General features: G+C 34.0%; 2 protein-coding genes across 3 annotated transcripts; one reads left to right on the forward strand and one right to left on the reverse strand.

Moving 5' to 3' along the window:
- Window positions 1-1,806: 1,806 nt before the first annotated feature.
- LOC110777571 (protein PIN-LIKES 7) lies at window positions 1,807-16,308 on the forward strand. Of its 2 annotated transcripts, none has more exons than XM_021982172.2 (11): window positions 1,807-2,097; window positions 13,065-13,270; window positions 13,372-13,451; window positions 13,552-13,676; window positions 13,996-14,120; window positions 14,206-14,391; window positions 14,491-14,589; window positions 15,107-15,207; window positions 15,364-15,416; window positions 15,508-15,693; window positions 15,806-16,308. In XM_021982172.2, the coding sequence occupies exons 2-11, from the start codon at window positions 13,136-13,138 to the stop codon at window positions 15,925-15,927; spliced, it is 1,212 nt and encodes a 403-aa protein (XP_021837864.1). In that variant the 5' UTR covers window positions 1,807-2,097; window positions 13,065-13,135; the 3' UTR covers window positions 15,928-16,308. The 2 variants fall into 2 exon arrangements, with proteins under 2 accessions (XP_021837864.1, XP_056696764.1); XM_056840786.1 differs by lacking the exon at window positions 1,807-2,097 and adding an exon at window positions 9,104-9,370.
- LOC110777573 (uncharacterized) lies at window positions 15,305-20,056 on the reverse strand. Its single transcript, XM_021982174.2, has 9 exons — window positions 19,897-20,056; window positions 19,422-19,652; window positions 19,132-19,224; window positions 18,863-19,007; window positions 18,646-18,756; window positions 18,456-18,538; window positions 18,316-18,373; window positions 17,334-17,425; window positions 15,305-15,711 (listed from the first exon to the last, which is right to left on the reverse strand). Exons 2-8 carry the CDS (start codon window positions 19,647-19,649, stop codon window positions 17,346-17,348), a joined length of 798 nt encoding a protein of 265 aa, XP_021837866.1. The 5' UTR covers window positions 19,650-19,652; window positions 19,897-20,056; the 3' UTR covers window positions 15,305-15,711; window positions 17,334-17,345.
- Between the last annotated feature and the right edge of the window lie 763 nt (window positions 20,057-20,819).

The following is a 20,819-nucleotide window of genomic DNA, read 5'->3' on the forward strand; positions in this document are numbered from 1 at the left end:
TGCCATTTTGTAAAAATTAGTAAAAGAGTCCACTAACACATTACATAGGACATGTCGTTTATGGAAAAGAGGCACGAGCCCCAGGGGCGCACCCAGAAATTTATAAATGGGGTCCAAAAAAAAATATGATTTCTTTCTAATTTTTCATATTTGCTCTTTGGTTAAAGTTGAGAGGTAAGTACTCGAAATATTAAAAACGCCATAATAAAACTTTCTCTTGCAGTTGAAAAGTTCTGGTCCCAATTCACCCATGTTATTTGCTGTAGGGTTCATCTTTTTGTTCACCGTAGGAGGACTATATGTGGAGGATTTATGAACTTTAATTTTGGATTTTCATAGCAATAAAACTCAACACCTAGTCCAAATTGCAAACAATAACTTGGCGCGATTTCAACTTAAAATGAAAAAAACGAATTCTTCATACTTAAAATGAGATTTACCTTATTACAATAATTACCACTAGAAGTATATCTTAAGAAAAATACAAAATATTTTTGAAGAAAAAATAACATTACTATTATCTTGTGTTTTTGTAAAAGCAAAATCATGAATCATTCTAGAAAAAAAGCGATGAAGAAAAAAAATAACCATAAAGAATTTAGATGATCAACTAAGGGGATGAAGTAAAAGAAAAAAAAATAAATGGGAAAAAAATCATAATAAACTTCACTTAAAAGGATTCGACCCTAGCTAGTCACATGGGTAACATAGTATTCAAGCAACCATTATGCTTCAAGTACATTTCATTGTCATAACAAAAGGTCTTGCATGCACTGGGTGTACAATAAATTTATTGTACACCAACATAATTTTTACCCAATTTTCTCTAACTTTTACCAAATTTTCTCTAACTTCTATAGTATAAAAAATAAGTTGATAGATAAATATTTTAAAGGGCTAAATGATAAATTTTATACATTATTAGTGATTTGAATAAATATTTTTTATTAAAATGAAAAAAATTATCAGTAAAAATCTATAACTTTTACGTATATAAGGGTAACTTTTAAGCATTTTACATTAACTTTAACTTCGGTGTACAATATTTATCGTACAACCCATGTAAATAAGAATTTGTGTTGTCATAAATGTAAGTTAATTATACATAACTTAACTATTTCAACTGTAATTAATTCCCCTAATATCAATTTTACGTTTTTTTCCAAAAATAATGGGGGTCCATTTGGACCCCTCTAGAGGTACGTAGGTCCGCCCCTAACGAGCCCTACATGGCTTCTTCTAAGCACGGCCTGTTTGGGAGGCACGTGGGCCTGACATGTGCACAACGCGACACGTGCCCACCTCTAGGATCGTTTTTGTTCTAACTCAACATATACGAATTGAACAAATCAACGAAGGTAGAGAGAACAAGCTTCCTCCAATTAAAACTTGATCTGTATCGAATTCAAATTAGTCATCAGAAGAGTCTAGTAGACTTAGTCTCTGTTCTTCTGAACTTTATTTGGCTGAACTGAACTGAATGGAGCAGAGCGGAACTGAACTGAACTGACTGAATAGAACTGCAATAAAGTTCAAAAAAAACAGGGCCTTAGAATTACCTGATGCCCCTGGAAAAATTTCAAGCGGCAACTGGGAGTCTGGGACACGTTATAGGAAGCAAAGTCCATATAAGATTCTATTAAAAAAATAGATTGTAGTTATAATTGGATTTGAACTCAAACTAAGCAACTAGCAATCAACTATAGTAAAAAAAGGTAAAAAAAAACAAAGGATTATAATTACGGAGTACAACAACGAATCCCAGATTTTTATATATACGTGTAAAAGAGCTTTATTTCCGCGATCTTCAGTTTTCTCTCCCAATTTTTGTTTTTCCACCTCTCGAAAAATCATAATTCCCAACTCAGAAACATATAGTATTTTTTTTAATACTTTTGGATTACAACATTAAATTAAGAGTAATAATTCATGATTTTCTCACCCTTTTCCTGCCGCCTGCGAGCTTAATACTTTTCAAGGTCACCATTAGATTTTTTTTCTCTATCAATCGTCATACTTTTTCTCTCGTCATTTGTTGCATCTTTCTCTAAGCTAATGAGATTCTGAAGACCTAATTTATTACTTAATCAAGTTCAGGTTCGTTTCATATTTCTTAATTAATTCATTTTTGCTTCATTTAATTTTATGTATTTATCAATACGTTTGAATTTTGTTTTTCCCTTCTCCAATTTCTCGCAGATTGGTAATTTCCGGTAGTTTTTTTTTTTTTGAAGGTAAAAATTAGTTGATTTATAAAATAATCATACGACATCTACAATAGAAATCAAAACTAACAAATACAAAACAATTTGGATCAAACAAAATTCTAATCCGGCAAAACCACGATCGTTGCTGTTGATGATTTGGCATTTTAGCTTGTCATTAATTATTATGATTAATACTTTTGAATTTACCCATAATTACACTACAGGATCGTTGAATTTCACTAGTTTAGGTCTAGCACAACTAATGAATACTCCGTAAGTACTATTACTTCATTCATTATTGCACTTTTCTTAGTAGACAAACTTGCATTTTATCATGTGTGATTGGCAATACATGGGGGAAAATAAAGCAAAAGTAAAGGCATTAAATAAAATTCAAACTTGTGTAAAATTCTAAATTGGCGACATTAGATTAACTTACTAATCACAAATAAACAAACAAAAAACGATATATAACGTACCATATGCAACATTAACAAATAAATAAAATAAACATGAGGTTGTTGAGTTGTTCGATCAATAATAGGGGCACTTCTGTCTTGTAAAAGTGTGGGGATAATCCGGATCCGGTTAGCCTAAATATAAACTTTTAGGAAAGACGCTATAACAGAAAGACCAAGCAACGAAACCAATTAGTTATGCAACCGAACCAATCAGTTAAGCACTGAACCAATTAGTTAAACAATGAAACTGATTAGTTAAGCAATCAGATCAATTAGTTAAGATTTTATGAGTTTTAGTTAATAATAAGTTTGTTCAAAAATAATAACAATTCGACTCATAAATTTAACTATTTGTCTTTATACCTTAACTATTTTGTTATTCAATTAGTTATGATTTTATTACTTTTAGTTATGTTTTACCCTAGTTTAATTAGTACCAAAAATATGGTATAGAATAGGCTACAGGTATATATTTGCATAGTTTTTTTTGTCGGTCCAATTGCCTAATATGGAGTATTAGTACAATTGGAAATAAAAATTACAAAAAAAAATAATTTAAGGTTAACTAACCGAGACTAATCTAACGAGATTTCATAAAAGAAAAAAAAAACGTGGTGGGCATGGGCAAGGATGATGGAGTATCAATGAAGAGGTTGAAAGTGAAGAAAGACCGTACAGGCCATCAATTTGCATTAATGTTAAGGGTTGCCCCACGAAAACGAAAGCCATTTAATAAGATGGCATGAATCATTGTTACAAATTTACAATCATACGTAGGACGGTAGGAGTAATTGGATTTGGGCAATCATGGATTCATATATAGCCGCCAACTTGGTTAATGACTTCCATGGTTTTTAACTACTCCCTCGGTTTCTTTTTGTTTGTTACGTATTTTTTTTAGAGTGTTTCACAATATTTATTACATGAGAGAATCTTTCCTTTTATTAACTTATTATAATGTTATTTTTTGTGCCAACATTTAATTTTAATTGGTCCAATTTTTTCAACTCATTAAATTCTGTACAATTTCCTAAGTATGTTAACTTAGCAATCTGTGTGTTTTTCCATTGTTGGTTCATTTTGTTAAATAAAACAATCTTATTGGTTGTTGTAATGATTAGTGAATTGAGGTTTTACTTGGGTTTATTTTTTAATTAAAAAAAAATCTTTAATATACACGTTAATAAACGTGCAAAAGTCCAAACGTAACAAACAAAAAGAAACGGAGAGAGTACTTTATCTTTTTCTTGATTTATTGACCAAACTTAGATTTATTTTTGGTTATCTATATTATCTAGAGTGATGTGCAATAAGAGACTTTTAAAGTCCCAAATCTTAAACCATAACTATTCCACATGATCCTCTTAATTCTCTTAAATTAAGCTAACTCAAATACGAAACTATCATAGCATGAAATTAAAAAATCAACAAGACGAAAAAATATGAAAAAACTTTAGTCAATTTAAATAATAATACGGATAAAGAACGAAATTCAAATTAATGCTCTATTTACTAATTTTATAGAAATCTCGTGCTAATACACAACCAATTGCCCTATCGAGCCGAAACTCCTCTCAGGTTTACCCGGCTCGGGTTAGTGGATAGATATTTTAGGAAGGGGAAGTATAAGGAGACCCTCAACCGACCCTATTAAGGATTGAACCTCCAACCTGAAGGTCTCGTCGCTTCGGTGAATGAATGCATGGCAGATCGATAGTATAACACATGGAGAATTTATCCAAATGTGTGTTGTCATTTAATTTTACGGATTTTTCATGAAATACCCCTCAATTTTCACGAAATTCACCAAATGCCCCTCAACTTTCAGAAATTCACCAAATGCCCCTCACCTTTAATATAATACCCAAACTACCCTTACTAATGACACGCCGTTAGTCCGCCGTTAGCCTACTTTTCTAATTCACCAAATGCCCCTACAATGTAACTTATTTCACCAAATACCCCTATTTTAAAATATAATTCACCAAATGCCCAAATGTAAAAATTACCTTTTTAAAGCCCAACGGCTAGTTTTTTGGGATTGAAAAATAGCCGTAGCTTATTGTTTTAGTCACCAAAACTTTCCAGTCACTTGAGAGTTGAGATTATGGAAGATATAAGGCAGTGTGATGATAGATACTGTGGCAATGTTACAGTTTAGAACTATTCGATCCGAGTTAATAAGTAAGCCCCTTGAGCATAAGAGGATACTCAAGGGAAGGGAATCCTCACCCCCAAAATACAACTTTGAGGTTGTAAGATACAATCTCAACAACTAGGTTAGGCCAAGTACTACTTGGTACTTTGTATATGCAAGCAATACACTTGATACAAATATATAATGCCTCAATTTACTTATTTACATTTCTTATAGAGTGGCACATGAAAAGAGCGATACAATTAAGAGAATGTCTCCAAAATAAAAGACCAACCAAATGAAACTCTACTCAAAAGACTAACACCACTTAATGAGTTTGATGCGTGTTTGGTTCACGGTTATTTGAGGCCACGAAACGAAATTAAGAACATGACTTTCTTCCCGCTTATCTGCTTGGACAACAGGATTATGATACTCCATTAGTAGAGGTAATAGAGTGTAATATCAATTGGTTATCTGCAATATGGAGGCCCTTTTTTCCTTTCCTTTCATTGAGTAGTGATTTTAACTTATATTCATGCAAAACAAGAGGTAATAGACTCATTATGTGTGGATGATGATTTTGAATGATAACTCATGACACAAAATGAGATGAAACTACAACAAAACAATTTGGTGACTAAATAAACACTCAGAACAGGATTATTTATACTAAAACAATAAGCTACGGCTATTTTTCAATCCCAAAAAACTAGCCGTTGGGCTTTAAAAAGGTAATTTTTACCTTTGGGCATTTGGTGAATTATATTTTAAAATAGGGGTATTTGGTGAAATAAGTTACATTGTAGGGGCATTTGGTGAATTAGAAAAGTAGGCTAACGGCGGACTAACGGCGGACTAACGGCGCGTCATTAGTAAGGGTAGTTTGGGTATTATATTAAAGGTGAGGGGCATTTGGTGAATTTCTGAAAGTTGAGGGGCATTTGGTGAATTTCGTGAAAATTAAGGGGTATTTCATGAAAAATCCGTTAATTTTATATGGGCGTTGTCAAAAACATGTGTTCTTCCTAGTAGATCGAATAGGATTAATACTAATCTATATAGAACAAATTCGGGTTTGGGACAAACATTAGATCCCAAATCTCGTTTTCTTTTGTTGGCGTTTATTTTTTATTCATTGCTAAATTATATGGGCGTTGTAGTTAGAGCTGTTAAAAATCGACCCGACCCGAAAATCGACCCGAACCCGACCCGAAAATACTGGGTCCTGAACAAGATTTTGTGATCCGTAACCCGATTTTATCCGAACCCGAACAACCCGAAAAGGAATGGGTCAAAACCCGACCGAACCCGTTTTAGACCCGACCGATTGAAAATCATTGTATTTATAGTAATAAATGAGATTATGAGAAAATTTAAGCATAAAAGACACGTTGTTTTTACTATTGTTCTGTGTAATATGATTTTAATTTGAATTATACGCCATTTTATGATTGAATTTGACAAAATATAAACTTTCGTAGGAAAATTTGTTAACTTGTGCCAATATTTTGTATATTTTTCACCTAAATTAATGAAAATATAATGCGCGTTTTAAAATCTCTCAACCCGTTGGGTCGACCCGAACCCGAAAGTTCTGGGTCTTGAACAAGCATTTGTAAACCCGAACCCGAAAGTGACCGACCCGATTCAACCCTAACCCGAAAGTAAAATTTTACAACCCGACCCGACCGATCCGTTTGACAGGTCTAGTTGTAGTACATGTGAATTTAGTACTATCTCAATTTTAATTATCATCTCTCCATTTCGTACTTAACATAAAAGTTGTTGATATATGGATCTCTAACAAATCCCACATGTTCAAATTAACCAAGTTGCTTGCCACATGAATGCATGCATGGTCAGCATGGATTTTTATGCCTGATCTACTCTCTTATTTTTATTTTATTTTCAAAAATACAAATTAAAACAAAACATTATTTCCTCCGATCCATAATGATATTTCAGTTGATTATACGTTTGCCAATGTACATTTTATGATATTATATCATTTCATATTTAATTATACATTAGTAATAATTATAAAATTTTAATATTTTTAAAGTACTCATTCAGTCGAATCAAACAAAACCTAACATGAATATATATTTTTGACATATATTTTAAAATTTTAATTTTACAAGCTGACTAAAACAAACATATAAAATGCCGTTGATATATTAACCTAATTAATACACTTGATATATGTTGATATTTCAAACTTTGTCTTCCCATCATTTTTGGCCAAAATCCGCCACTAATAACACAATCACTCCCTTTAAATCTTTAATTAATACATACTCCGTACTACGTAGAACATACTTCGTCCTCATTGGCTAGGTGTTATGTACGTGTTTCCTATGAAATGTGGTAAATTACTGAATTCTAGTACGTAGTAATTGTCTGCTTATGTTGTTTCGATTTTTCATAGGTTGAGGACTAATTGAGGGTTCCACACTTCCACATTGTCAAATTGTCAATATTGAAAAGATAGATTATCTAATGCCTGGCCAGGCCATGACTTTCTATCTTATGGCTCTGATTAAAAGCCATGATATCATCTAAACATATAAGATTAGATTTCTCAATACAATTTGCTCAATTAATTTTATACAATCTGTTCAGTACTTCAGTTAGAGTTGGAAACTGGCAGGGCCAGCACGCGGGCTGTCAATGCCCCACACTATAAACTCGTCATGATACGAGAGGCAAGACGATGGACAGTGGCGGAGCCAAGGATTGTACGTTGGGGGGGGAGGAAAAAAATGAAGCTAAAATGGGGAGGGGGCGAGGAAAAAATATGAAAACCCTTGACCTTTGGGTCCACACTTACTAAAACAACAATAACCACCAAGGCAAAGAGCATTTAGTGATATATTTATATATTAAAACTACTTATATCTCTACGAATTCTTTTTTTTTTATATATAAATGTTGGGGGGGGGGGGGGGGGGGGGGGGGGGGGGGGGGGCGGCCGCCCCTGCTAGCCCCTCCTCCCTCCGATCCGCCACTGACGATGGACCATTGGTCGATCATCGGCATCATTTCAAAAATTTGACACTAGCACGACGGGCTAATGTTACAATAGGTCTACCGTAACACCAATTAGTATATAGTACGTGAGACGGATCATGCATGAACCTGATGAAAGACAGAAAGAGAGGCACGACCCCTACACTTCACGAGTTTCTCTTTACCCTTTTCGGAAGACACAAGGGCCTGACATGTGGACCGGCCTACACGGTCCGTCACATGCTCACCTCATTCGTTCTTGCGGGTTCGGTATTGTTCCAACTCGAGATCTACTAACTAAATTATAATGATATAACGAGTACATATTTAGTTTAGATTAGCTTTAAAGTAAGCGGTTTCAACCTAGCTAACCGAGGTGATTGGTTCGAATCTTGGTAAGAGATCAATAAGTGGTAGCATACTAGAGTCGAACATATTAGGTATCCTCTCACATTTTCCCTTTATATATGAATAAAAATTAAAAAATATGATAAGGATTACCAATGGATATTAAAAAAACTTTTAAGTGTGTAATACACCCGAATAATACCTAACTTTCAGTGTTAGAGGACTAGAGGAGGAGCTTCCTCCCATTAATACTTAACCCGACTCGAATCTATTACTTTACTTTATTTATACTAAAACAAACCAGGAATGACATGTGTCACTTTCTGAGTTCCTGGTGTAAAACTTTCCCGCCAAAATCAATTTCCTAAAAAGTGTATATGTTTTATTTTATTTTTATTCTCTAGCCTCTTTTCTAAATAATTTATGTATAGAAAAAAAATATTAGTTTATAATTTATGGAAATAATAGATACCACATCATAATAATTTTCTAAGTACTTTTTGTTAATATTTTAGTGAAGTCGGTACATTAATAATGAAAAATAAATTAACTCAATATTTTGGTCAAAGTAACATATTACGCATATAAAATACATATATCAGATGAATAAATTAAATGAATATGTTCAAAATTTAATAATTATGCAATAGTTTATAGAATATTCAATTAAATATTTTGTATAAATATTTATCAAAATCCGTACATACACGGGATCTAATCTAATTAGATTAATAAATCAGAGTTTGGATATGGTTGCGAAAATCCGAAGCGGCAACTAATAAGCCACATTATAGGAAGCAAAGTCCAGATAATGATTCTTATTAAAAAAAAAATGATTTTGTAGTTATATATTTGGATTTGATCTCCAACAAGGCAACTATCCAACAACTATAGTAAAAATAAAAAATATATATATAATGACATGTAAAAGATTAGAATTACGGAGTACAACAACGAACGAACCCCAGATTTTTGGAATATATACGTGTATCTGCACTTCATTTCCGCGTTCTTCAGTTTTCTCTCCCAATTTTTTTTTCAAACATTTCTCTGTTTTCTTTTTTTTTGGTAAACAACACTATAGAGTAATTGTTCATCTTTTTTCCACTCTTTTCCTACGACCTTCCATTACAAAGAAGAAGACCAGTTTTGTGACTTTTAAGATCACCATTAGATTTTTCTCTCGTCGTATTTATCAAGTTCAGGTTCGTTTTACTTTCTTAATTTTTCATTTCTGCTTCATTATACCGTATCATAAATTTTATGCATTTATCAATCGTTTTAAGTTTTTTTTATGCAAGCATGGTAGTATGGTACTAATATAAGATTAAATAATAAATCGTTGGAATTTTGTTTTTCTCTTTTTCCCTTCACTCGTGGATTGTTAATTTGGTATGTACTCTGTATATATGAAGAAAGAAAACCAGCTAGATAATTTAATTTCCAGTAGTTTCTTTGCTGTTGATGATTTGGCATTTTAGCTTGTTAATTATTATGATTAATGCTTTTGAATTTATCCATTGATCATAAAATTTAAAGTTTAAGATTGCGTTATATTCACCTGATTTTTATTTTATTTATTTGAACTTATCTTATCTAAACTTATTAAAATTTAGATTAATTTCAATTATAAATTGTACTTTATAACCCTTATTTTTCTTAAAGTCATCTTTTGTGAACTTAACTTAATTTTTCTAAAATAGATAGAAATAAAATGAACAGAACAAAGCTTGGGTCTCGAACAACTAATAAATACATACATACTACTCGGCTTACTAGTTCAAAAATATTTTTCAAACAATAATTTTTTTCTAATAAAATTTGAAAAACTCACATTATATTTTTGTGTAGTACGCAGAAAAACATGCATTTTATCATGTGTGACTGACAATACAAGGGGGAAAAAGAGCAAAAGTAAAGGCATAATATAAAATCAAAATAAATAAAACAAACATGAGATTGTACAATTCACAAGTTACACCAGGACCCGGAGACTGTAACCTATCCATTCAGAATTCGCCCCGAATTCGGATTAGCTCTAAGGGTAAACCGGGTGTTACAAAAAAAAAAAAACAATTCACAAGTCACAATATGGGCACCTATCCTCCCCTTTTCTATCTTGCCTGTTAACTCGGACCGGATTGATTCAAAAGGGTTCCCAACTTGGTGGAGCTTCTTCATTTTAGTTTTGCCAATTTTTTTTTAGTTTTGAAGAGTACACTTTGTATGTTTAGAAAATAAAATAGTTTCCTAAAAAAAATTAAATACAGTGATTAGTGAGCATCTTGTGGGTAGCGGGTTGTCATTTCTTATAATCCAGAAAGATACTTCGTATCAAATTACACGGTATTTAGACTGCAAATAAACAATTGCATAAACAATGATTTTGGTGGAGAATTGAAAATTGATCTTGTATGTAATGTACGTATGACCTTTGAATTTATATTCACCAGTCACCATTGGTATTTCTTAACGATAATATTTGATATCTCTAGGGCAATAGTAAAAGAGTTATATATACGGAGTGATTCGTTGAGAATACGTATTTTCTTTTGTTTTTTTTACTCGATCCGTAATTCGTGGTACATTCTCACATTAATGTTTGCCCCATTATATTTTTTAATGAATTCATTAATCTAAAAAAAATAATATATTTATGTAGGGTTTTATTAGACTCGGTTTAATATTTTACGTACACTTTTAATTAGAATATTATTTTTTTAGAACTTTTTGGGTGTAAAATAAGATATATTCGGTTTTTAAAACATATTTTGAGATATGGAACGTTAAATGGAGCATAAATAAGTGATGAAGAGAGTACATAACACAAATAATTACAGTAGAAAATAGGTTGGTAAATGCTTGCAAAGTTTTTTTTTTTTCGAATTACCTAACATTAGTACAATTGGAAATAAAATTACTCCCCCGTCTCTTTCTGTTCTATACGTTTTTCTTTTTAGGTGTCCCAAAATGTTCTTTATATTTCCTTTTATACTATCACATGAGTAAATATTTTAGTATTCTATCAAAACTTGTGTCTAATAACTATTTTAACCAATTAATCATTTAATCTATCACACTTTTCCATTGGGATATTAAATTTTTCTCATTTTCTCAATATCAGAATTTTGATAAAAGTGAAAACATTATAAATAAACGTGATTTTTCTTGTTTAAATAAGAAAAATAGAGAAATCTCAATGCAAATTTAATTAGTGGTTAAAACGCGTGTAAAATCCAAACATAAAGAACAAAAAGAGACGGAAAAAGTACAAAAAGAAGTATTTTAGAAATTGAAACTACACCAAGAGTAATCAAACAAGCCAAGATTTAATAAACGTTGAGGAACCCAAACACGGGTGCACTTTAAATATGATATCTGGATGGGCATTGGCAGGTATGAATTAATGAAGATTGAAGAGATTGAAAGAGAAGAAGGATGAATTTGCATTAATGTTAATGGTAGCCCAGGGAAAACGAAAGCTATTTAATAAGATGTCATGAATAATTCATACGTAGTACTCCGTAATTGGATTTGGGCAATCATAGCCGCCAACTTAGTTGACTTGGATGATTCTTACGTACTGTATCTTTTTCTTGACTTGTTGACCAAACTTAAATTCACCTTCCATTGGTTATCACTTATCAGTAGCTCAGATTTATAACTTGTAAAACATGAAAATTGTTGTACTAATTGGTACTCCGGTAGTAGAAGCGCCGGACTTTCCATCGGACTGCCGCCGGTCAATTCTTGTCCCTAAATAAATTATTTCGAGTAATTAATTATTAACTGAAACACATAATGCTCTGTATTCTACTATATTACCAAATATTATGGCTGTTCATTGTCGAACAAATTTGGGAAAATCATTGTTTTATAGATATATCCTTATATAATTGTATGTACTTATGAACAAAGTGTCCCTTGATTAATAGCATATATTGTTGGGGTTAGAAGTGCAAGCGGAAGCAAATAAAGAGAATGAAAAAAATTTAGACAAAAGATAGGACAAGATAAAGAAAAAGAGGTACATACAAATTAACGTGGGCAAAATCCTCAAAAGAGGTAAACAACCCACAAACGACCAACATTATTATGCAATGTAAAAATGTGTATGAGAGTACAACCCCGAAGGGTACAAGATTATGGTATGACTCTCATAAGAGTACAAACCTGAAGGGTACAAGAATATGGTATGACTCTCATGAGAGTACAACCCTGAAGGGTACAAGAATATGGTATGACTCTCGAAGTTATATTATGGAGTATGGTGATGTGTTTTGTATTTATTTGATATTGTGTGTTGGTGATACAAGGGGAGCATAAGGGGTATTTATACTACAAGAGATATCCTTGACCTTGGAGGCCAAGGGTCTTCAAGCCTTGGATACCAAGTAAATAATTAAATATTAATTAAAATTTGTGACATATACCCAACATAAATAATTATTATGCAGCTTAAAAACAAAAATAATTTGAAGGTTTCATCGCTTATTCGCTTCGGTGACTGAAGGCTTGATAGATCGATAGTAACACATGGAGAATATGTCAAAATATGTGTTGTATTGTGTTGCGTAGCCAATTTTGGATCGCATAGTCTTTACTTTTTGTCGAAAACATGTGTTCTTCCTACTGGACTACTACTAATACTAATCTCTATAGATCAAATTAGGCGTTGGGACAAAAATTAGATCCCAAATCTTGTTTTCATTTGTTGCCTTTTGTTTTTTTCATTTCTAAATTTATGCATAATGAACTCTAGATAGCAGTTTCATGGAAATTTCTGATCAGTCTTTTACTTTGTGACGAAACCCTTTTTATTTTTTATTTTTATCAGGACTTCTTGGGTTATTTTGTCGAACTCAGAAGTATAAAACTTAATCACTGAACTTCTTGCAGAAACATTGTTGATTCATTCAACGATCATAGGAAAACTTGAAGCTTTTGAGCAGAAATAAGAAAAGAAGAAGATGGGTTTTTTGTCACTCTTAGAAGTGGCATCAATGCCTATTCTGCAAGTGCTAATAATAAGTGGTTTAGGAGCTTTTTTGGCAACTGGTTATTGTAATCTTTTGACTGCAGATGCCAGAAGATCTTTGAATAAGGTAACTAACCAGCTATTTCTCCAATAACAAGACTGTCATGTCGAGGAATTATGCAGATCGATGTGAATGAATATTAACCAGGAAATTCTTTTGTAATGCAGATAGTGTACGTGGTTTTCACACCAGCACTCATGTTTGCAAGTCTTGCCAAGACTGTAACGTTACAAGACATTGTTTCATGGTTAGCAGCTATCTTATATTTTTCTGCTGAGATTATCTATGGATCAATCTCTGTGTATTATAACAGTTTACATCTTTCTTCGGTATATCTCCAACTGCAGGTGGTTTATGCCGATAAATGTAGGGCTAACATTTTTAATAGGAGGAATCCTTGGATGGATTGCAGTAAAATTACTGAAACCTGGGTTACATCTTGAAGGCCTGGTTATTGCTTCTTGCTCTGCAGGCAAGTCCATCATTTTTGAAGTTTTTTCTTAAAAAAACACTACCCCTTCTTTAAAATTCTTTACATTTACTATTTGCAGACTCCTATACACATTTAACCACTCAGATATCCAATTTAACCACTCAGATATCCAATTCTGTATGTGAAAAAATTATAAAAGTTGATATTCTGAAAATATATGCCAACACCAATCTAACAAGATCTTACGTGATAATGTTTTGATGTATTAATGAGAATTTACGGTCAAGGTGTAAAGAACTTTCAGGAACGGAGGTAATATATAATTGTCAGATTTTCTAACAGTGTTTTTCTTATCCAGCAAACTTGGGAAACCTTGTTCTGATCGTACTCCCTGCAATCTGCCATGAGGATGGCAGTCCGTTTGGTGACGACCATGCTGCTTGTTCTGCAATTGGCCTCTCCTACGCCTCTTTCTCCATGGCGGTATGCAACACAATGAAAACATAAACTCTGATTTTCAGTAGTTAAATATATTGATTATGCTGTTGTTTCTCATATGTATATGCAGCTTGGTGGATTTTTCATATGGACATACACTTTCCACTTGGTAAAGAGTTCATCCATTAAGTTTAAGGAACTAAAAGCCGCGGAAGAGGAGGCTGCAAGGGATCCATACGAGGACTTAGAAGCCGACATAAAAACACATCTTCTTAATGGAGACAACAATCAAGGGTATGATGCAGAAAACTATCCTGTAAGTTCTTTACTTCTGTTCTGTAGTATGCCTATGTATAGACTCTCTGCATAATAAGAGTAATAGTCAAACTTATCGATATTTGTCAAAACTTTGTAGGTATCTCCTGGAAAGGAAGATGAGCCTGTTTGGAGGAAGATAGTAGAGTTTCTACGTCAGATTGTAGAGGAACTCATGGCACCTCCAACTGTTGCTGCAGTGAGTCTCCCTTACTCTCTCCGTACAGATGGCAGTGGGCCGGGCCGACCCAAGGCCCGGCATGTGAACGAAAAAAGCACGGCTCAACATGAGCACGAAGCCGTGGGTCGGGCTTTGATCGCTTTTTCTTAGAAAAAGCACGACAAGACTTAATCCGGCACGATAAAGCACACTAAATTTAGTAAAATAAGCATAGGCATGACAGCCCAACCCGGCCCGACACCAAAGCCCGTGGATCTAGGCCCTATTTTAAAAGTTTCAACCCGACATGGCCCGGCCTTATGTAATATGGCCTTTGCATGGGCCGGACCCGTCCAGGCTCATGGTCTATGGGCTTGTCCCGAAGCCCGTCCCTGCCCACAACCATCTTTATATCTCGGTCTCTATAAAACATTAACATTTGTAAGATCATGTATTTATGTAGAGTCGACTCAAACACACCTATATGCCATGCCCACAGTTAGGGAAGTGTGTCTTCAACTGGCCTGGCTTATTCAGTTTTACGTTTTGGTTTCAGGTTATCGGACTCATCTTCGGAGCTGTAACTTGGTTGAGGGACATCGTCATCGGAGATGGTGCTCCACTTCGAGTGATCCAAGACTGCCTCAAACTGCTCGGGTATATATAAATCTTGGGTGAAATTCACAATTAACGACTCTGTTCTATTCAACATATAGAAATTAACTTTCAGTGCACGAAGTTGAAGAGAATAGAGTAAAAAAAAAGTAAATACTACTACTAAACTTTATCATTACCCTGTGAACTATTTTACAGGGATGGAACAATACCTTGTATCACCCTTATACTAGGCGGAAACCTAATTCAAGGTAACTAACTAACTGATCAGTATAAATATTTGGTTTTGAACAGGATAACAAACAATATCTGAGTAAATACTTGGTCTGAAACTCTGAACAGGATTAAGATCAGCAAAAGTAAAGCCAACTGTAATATTGGGGATCTTATTTGTCAAATACTTGCTGCTCCCGGTGATCGGAATCGGAGTAGTAAAAGCTGCTGATAGTTTAGGGTTCCTCCCACCAGATCCTTTGTATCACTTCGTGTTGATGCTTCAGTTCACACTGCCTCCCGCCATGAGCATCGGTCAGTTATTATCAACTCCTGATGTATAAAATATCATCTTCATTAGCATCAGTGTACTTGTTTTTATACAAGCAGTAATTGGTTTACATAAGGTTTTGAATGGTTGCTGCAGGGACTATGGCACAGTTGTTTGATGTGGGACAAGAGGAATGCTCAGTAATATTTCTATGGACATATGTTTTTGCAGCACTTGCACTTACTTTCTGGTCCACTGTATTTATGTCGATTCTATAAACAAACTTAGGGGCAAGCATATTGCTATCATTCTTTAAGGAGACAGATTTAGACACAGGTATTCTTAGAAATTGTCAGACAGATAGTTTTATAGTCTGATTATCAGGAACAAGAATTTTTGAAGTGATGAAGAATTCGATAGGGTGCACTTGCGACTATACGATATGGTGAACTTGCGGCTGTTCGATATGGTTGATTACGGCTAAACTAGACACTTTCAGCTCCAGTGTGTACAAGGTTTTGGTCCATAAAACAGTGTACAAGGTTTAAGTCCAAAACACGGTGTATGCAAAGTTTAGGTTCAGGAAACGATTCACTATTCTCTTTCACCTGTATCATTCTTAGTACTTTTTCTAAAAGCTGCGAAATTTGTTCCAATAATGTATCTAGTAAATACTTGTTCCCTCTCCCCAGTTTTACTTGTCTATATATGGAAATATGGAGAAGAAGAAGAAAAACAAGAAAAAACAAGAACCATAGACCAATGAATCACTCTCCAAATTCAAGCTATGTTTGGCAAAACTGACTGAAATAGAGTTAAAACTGATAAGTTAGCTGAAACTGAAAAAGTTATAGCTGAAACTAATAAGGTACCTGATTAGATGAGTTGTTAATGGTTTAAGGAGCTGAAATTTATAAAATAATTGTTTTAAATAAAAAATTAAAGCTATAATACATGAAAAATTAAGGACCTTAAATTGAAACGTTACTTTGAGTAACGTCTCAGTTTAAGTCTATTTCAAAACCCTATATTCAATTTAAATTGCTCGACAAACCGCTCCAATCATCTAAGATGACTTAAAATTTCAGCATTTTATCATTTAAACGCCAAAAATGGCGTGTCAAAAAGATCTTCAATCTGTTAAAAAAGAGGTAATAGTCTACAACAGGCCAGTAATTCAAAAGTTTATAGTGGCGCCAAAATATAATGCAAGCTACTCTTTGAAACATGCAACCATTCGTAATCAACATATCTCGAACTAGAGATGAGAGTGAACACGAGTTAGTAAACAACTTAAGCCCCCTTAATACCTTAACATGCACCACGAGATTGTTTTATAATCCCCCTTTCACCTTCCTTTCCTCTCCTTTCTCCTAAACATATTTACAGCTATATTGAAGATGATCCTCGCCATACTCACAAATGGAATGAGATCAAAACTGGATGTCATGTACCCACTGTCATATAAAGATATGGCTAGTATTTTGTATTACATATCAGGAATATCGTTGTGAAGATCTCATTGAGTATTTGCTTCAAAATAATACTATGGAATTGGAGATTGGATGACTAAAAGTTTAAGAACAATGTTACAAACTGCAAAACTTTAGCTTAACCTTGTTCTCTTCAATAAGTGAAGGATCAATGTACGCTACAATTCAAACTACCAATAGCTAACACTAACCAGGAAAGAAATTCAATTGATACTCCATTTACGTTGGAGGCCTTCGCAAATTCTTGCTATACACCATGCCGCACTCATCGGATAACCAGAGACTGCAAAACAAAGCAAATTGTCAATAGCACCAAATGGTGATTCAACTGTGAAATGAAACTAACTACTACTTTTCGTATTATACTGTTCACTGAAACAAAGATACCATTACAGAGATTTACTGGAGCATATTGAAAGTTGGTTACTGAAAAGGCTTGATCACAACTAGTCATAGAGGCTCTAATCTTTTATTCACAATATCCAAGAGAATCCCCACCCCAAATCATAAAGGTCCATATTATGTGTACCATGGATGACACAATTTCGAAAATATGAATGCGCAACACATTACAGGAAAGACATCTTCTGCCAAAAGAAAAAAAATACGAAAGACAACTTGCCACCCAACCTACCCTTTTGAAACAAATTCAGCCAAAAGCCTTGACTACTACAAAATGGTTGGCCCCATGGATTCTCAAGTCTCAATCAATTGGCAAGAAAAGACCATGTTGGGAGGACTCCAATAATTTATATGATACATCTATTGGGGTTTTAAGAAACTAGTTCTAAGTAAAAAAGGTTTAAAAAGAAGGATGAGCACCAATAGTCATAGGCAAAGGTAGGGCAGCAGATGAAATGTTTTGGTGGAATTCAAATATAGGTTCAAAAGAAAGAGTGAGAACCAGATACCATAGGAAACTGAGGGTAAAGGCTGTAGGGGAGAGGAGTTGGGACATGGGGAGTTTATAGGTGGAGAAGATGTCATAAAACTCTGTGGTATACATTCAACACCTATGCTGGCACGCTATGATAGATTCTGTCATCTATCAATATGCCCACATTATAATGGTATCCAGTGTTGTAACTAACTCTGTTAATCACACCATCTAAACGTCGACAAAGTGTTTCCCTTGAAATCAGAAAACATGAGTAACTTCAGGCAAAAACTTACTTGATATGTAGTCTTCAACATACTCATCGTCAACCTTTCCATGAGCCATAGCACCAACCTGATCAAGCAAAGGATTAAAAAACACCCATGTCTCAATCAAATAAAACATGAAACAATGGAACAATATCAGTCACACGTACCACGAAGACAAAATTTTCTTCTTCTTTAACATCATCCACATATTTCTGGATGTTAACCAACTTTTCTGAGCTGAATGAAAATCCTGATAAAAAGAACATCCAAATGTCATCAACTGTGGAGGAGGGAATACAGAAACAGAAGTAGTCTGAACACAAACCAGACAGGATCATTTGTTATGTGTACGCTTACCTATCTTACGAGAATTAAGAGGTAGATATTGAGTGACAGGATTCTTAATCACACGGAAAAGTTTATCTCGCTTGCCAGCTGCGGATATGCTCAGTTTCTGTAACAGTTGCACTGCAACGATAAATGAGAGAGGGTGTTAAGGAGTAAGACAGCCACTTGTCAGTCCCTCAGTAGCAAATCACATTATAAGATGCAAGACAAAATATTTTGTACTCACACATGATGCCAGCAAAACGCTTATATGTTCTTGGAATACGAACATGAGGTTTAACCTCAAAAAGTACACCTTTCTCAGTTTTTACATACACAGAGCGAATCCTCCCAGCCTTATTCAGGGGGCTATCCAGAATCATCAAAAGAGCCTGAAAAATATGCAAATTCAGAATCACAAGTTCACAACTACCTCAGAAAAAAGTCAAGTCCAAACACACAAGAATACAAGATCAATATCATACATCTTTGCAACCTATCAACCGTATTACAAACCTGATGAACAATGTCTGGTCTGTATTCAGCAGGGTTCTTATTGTGCTTCTTCAGGAAATTAGCATGGTCCTCAGAGTTCAAAATTTGGTAGGCCTGCAATTACATACGAATGGTGATATCAGAATTCGGCGAACAACAACGACAACCGGATTCCCTTTCATCTGATCTCCCTCCCAAACAACTACAAATTCATACCAAGACCCAGTCTTTGCTACACATACAAACCAAGCAACATACAACATACAACATAAACAAAATAGAAAACATTAAAACTTTGATAATTGTTATACCTTCCCAACTTTGGCAACTTCAAGGGAAGCCCTTTCGAGGATGAAAACCGCCCCAGAACTGCTTTTCTTATCCGAAACAGTAATCGGAATCCCCGGCATATCATCTTCATCAACTTCATCAACAGCTGGAATATCCTCGTTTACCATTTCTACTTCCTCTTCTTTATCATAATTTTCTTCTCTCTTCTTCCTTTTCTTACCGGCTTTTACTGCGAATGGTCTCGGCATTTTCTACATACAAAATCCAATTTCTTTGCATTTTAGGCCATACATTCCGACAACATCAAACTAATACAAAAATCTGAAGAATTGAAAATATGGGTCGAATTGGGAAAGCGAGTAACTTCGAAGGAGAGAAAATTATGTAAGATAATCAGATTATGTAAAAATAATTAAAAATACAGAGAAAATCGGAAGTTTGAATACAAGAGCTGGATTCCAGTGATAAGAGTACGAGAGGGAGAGAGAGTTGTACCGTAATCAAGAGCAAATGTGCAGCAACAAGGAAGAAGGTCGAGGAATGGTGAATCAAATTAGCGGTTTATGTTGTCTAACAAACAAAATTAGGGGTTTAGGGTTTATGTGGAGAAGAGAAGCTCGAGGACAACACCGGTCCTTTTTCAATGACAAGGATTTTTGCTTTTTTTTAATTTATTTATTACTCCCTCCGATTTGACCGTTGATAGTGCCCATAGTGGGATAATTTTTTAATATTATTAATGGGAAATGTGTGTGAGATGGAGAGCGGTGAGTGAAGGATGTAAATTTTTAAATAATTTTTTTTGTAAAGAATAGGGGTGTAGGTGGGGTAGTAGCTAAGTGAGAAAAATAATTCAATATTGATAAAAATTTCTATTTATAGAAGCGGTGCAAGTATTAAGGGACGATCCGAAAAGAAAGCGATGCGAGTATTAAGGGACGGAGGGAGTATTATTATTTTAATTCATTTACTCCAGTTTTTTTTTTTTGGATCATTTACTCTGTAAATCATTTACGCAATTCAATCAAAAGTTTATTCGGTTACCTCAACAGTTTTCATCAAATGCTCTCGTTCACTGCACAGGGATATAAAGTGGAAAGCGATATCACTATTCTACCACCTCAATCTACATAAATGGTTAAGCTTGTTATGGCATAGTGCTTTGCATATACGGAGTAACATTATAACATGTACTCCATATTTTATGTAACGAAGAACAACTCCAATGATAAGCCAATTATCAATTTAGATTGTAATGACATGTCACCTAATAGTTTAAGCCAATTAACTTTTTAGCGTTTATATCTCAATAACAAACTAATTTGTCATTCCCTCAAAAAAAACAAACTAATTTGTCAAAGTGACTTGATATTTAAATGATTTCACTTTTACAATTTATCATTTAGTTTTAACTTTAT

Source organism: Spinacia oleracea, chromosome 3, assembly GCF_020520425.1.
Source record: "Spinacia oleracea cultivar Varoflay chromosome 3, BTI_SOV_V1, whole genome shotgun sequence".
In the NCBI taxonomy this organism is placed as follows: Eukaryota; Viridiplantae; Streptophyta; class Magnoliopsida; order Caryophyllales; family Amaranthaceae; genus Spinacia; species Spinacia oleracea.

Excerpts from the sequence above, each read along its gene's own strand:
- LOC110777571 (XM_021982172.2), top strand. The coding sequence starts at position 13,136 with ATGGGTTTTTTGTCACTCTTAGAAGTGGCATCAATGCCTATTCTGCAA. Across the intron at positions 15,417-15,507 it reads AGGCGGAAACCTAATTCAAG|GATTAAGATCAGCAAAAGTA; the intron begins GTAACTAACTAA and ends AACTCTGAACAG. Across the intron at positions 15,694-15,805 it reads GCCTCCCGCCATGAGCATCG|GGACTATGGCACAGTTGTTT; the intron begins GTCAGTTATTAT and ends TGGTTGCTGCAG.
- LOC110777573 (XM_021982174.2), bottom strand. The coding sequence starts at position 19,649 with ATGCCGAGACCATTCGCAGTAAAAGCCGGTAAGAAAAGGAAGAAGAGA. Across the intron at positions 19,008-19,131 it reads GACCAGACATTGTTCATCAG|GCTCTTTTGATGATTCTGGA; the intron begins GTTTGTAATACG and ends CATATTTTTCAG. Across the intron at positions 18,757-18,862 it reads GCGTTTTGCTGGCATCATGT|TGCAACTGTTACAGAAACTG; the intron begins GTGAGTACAAAA and ends TTATCGTTGCAG.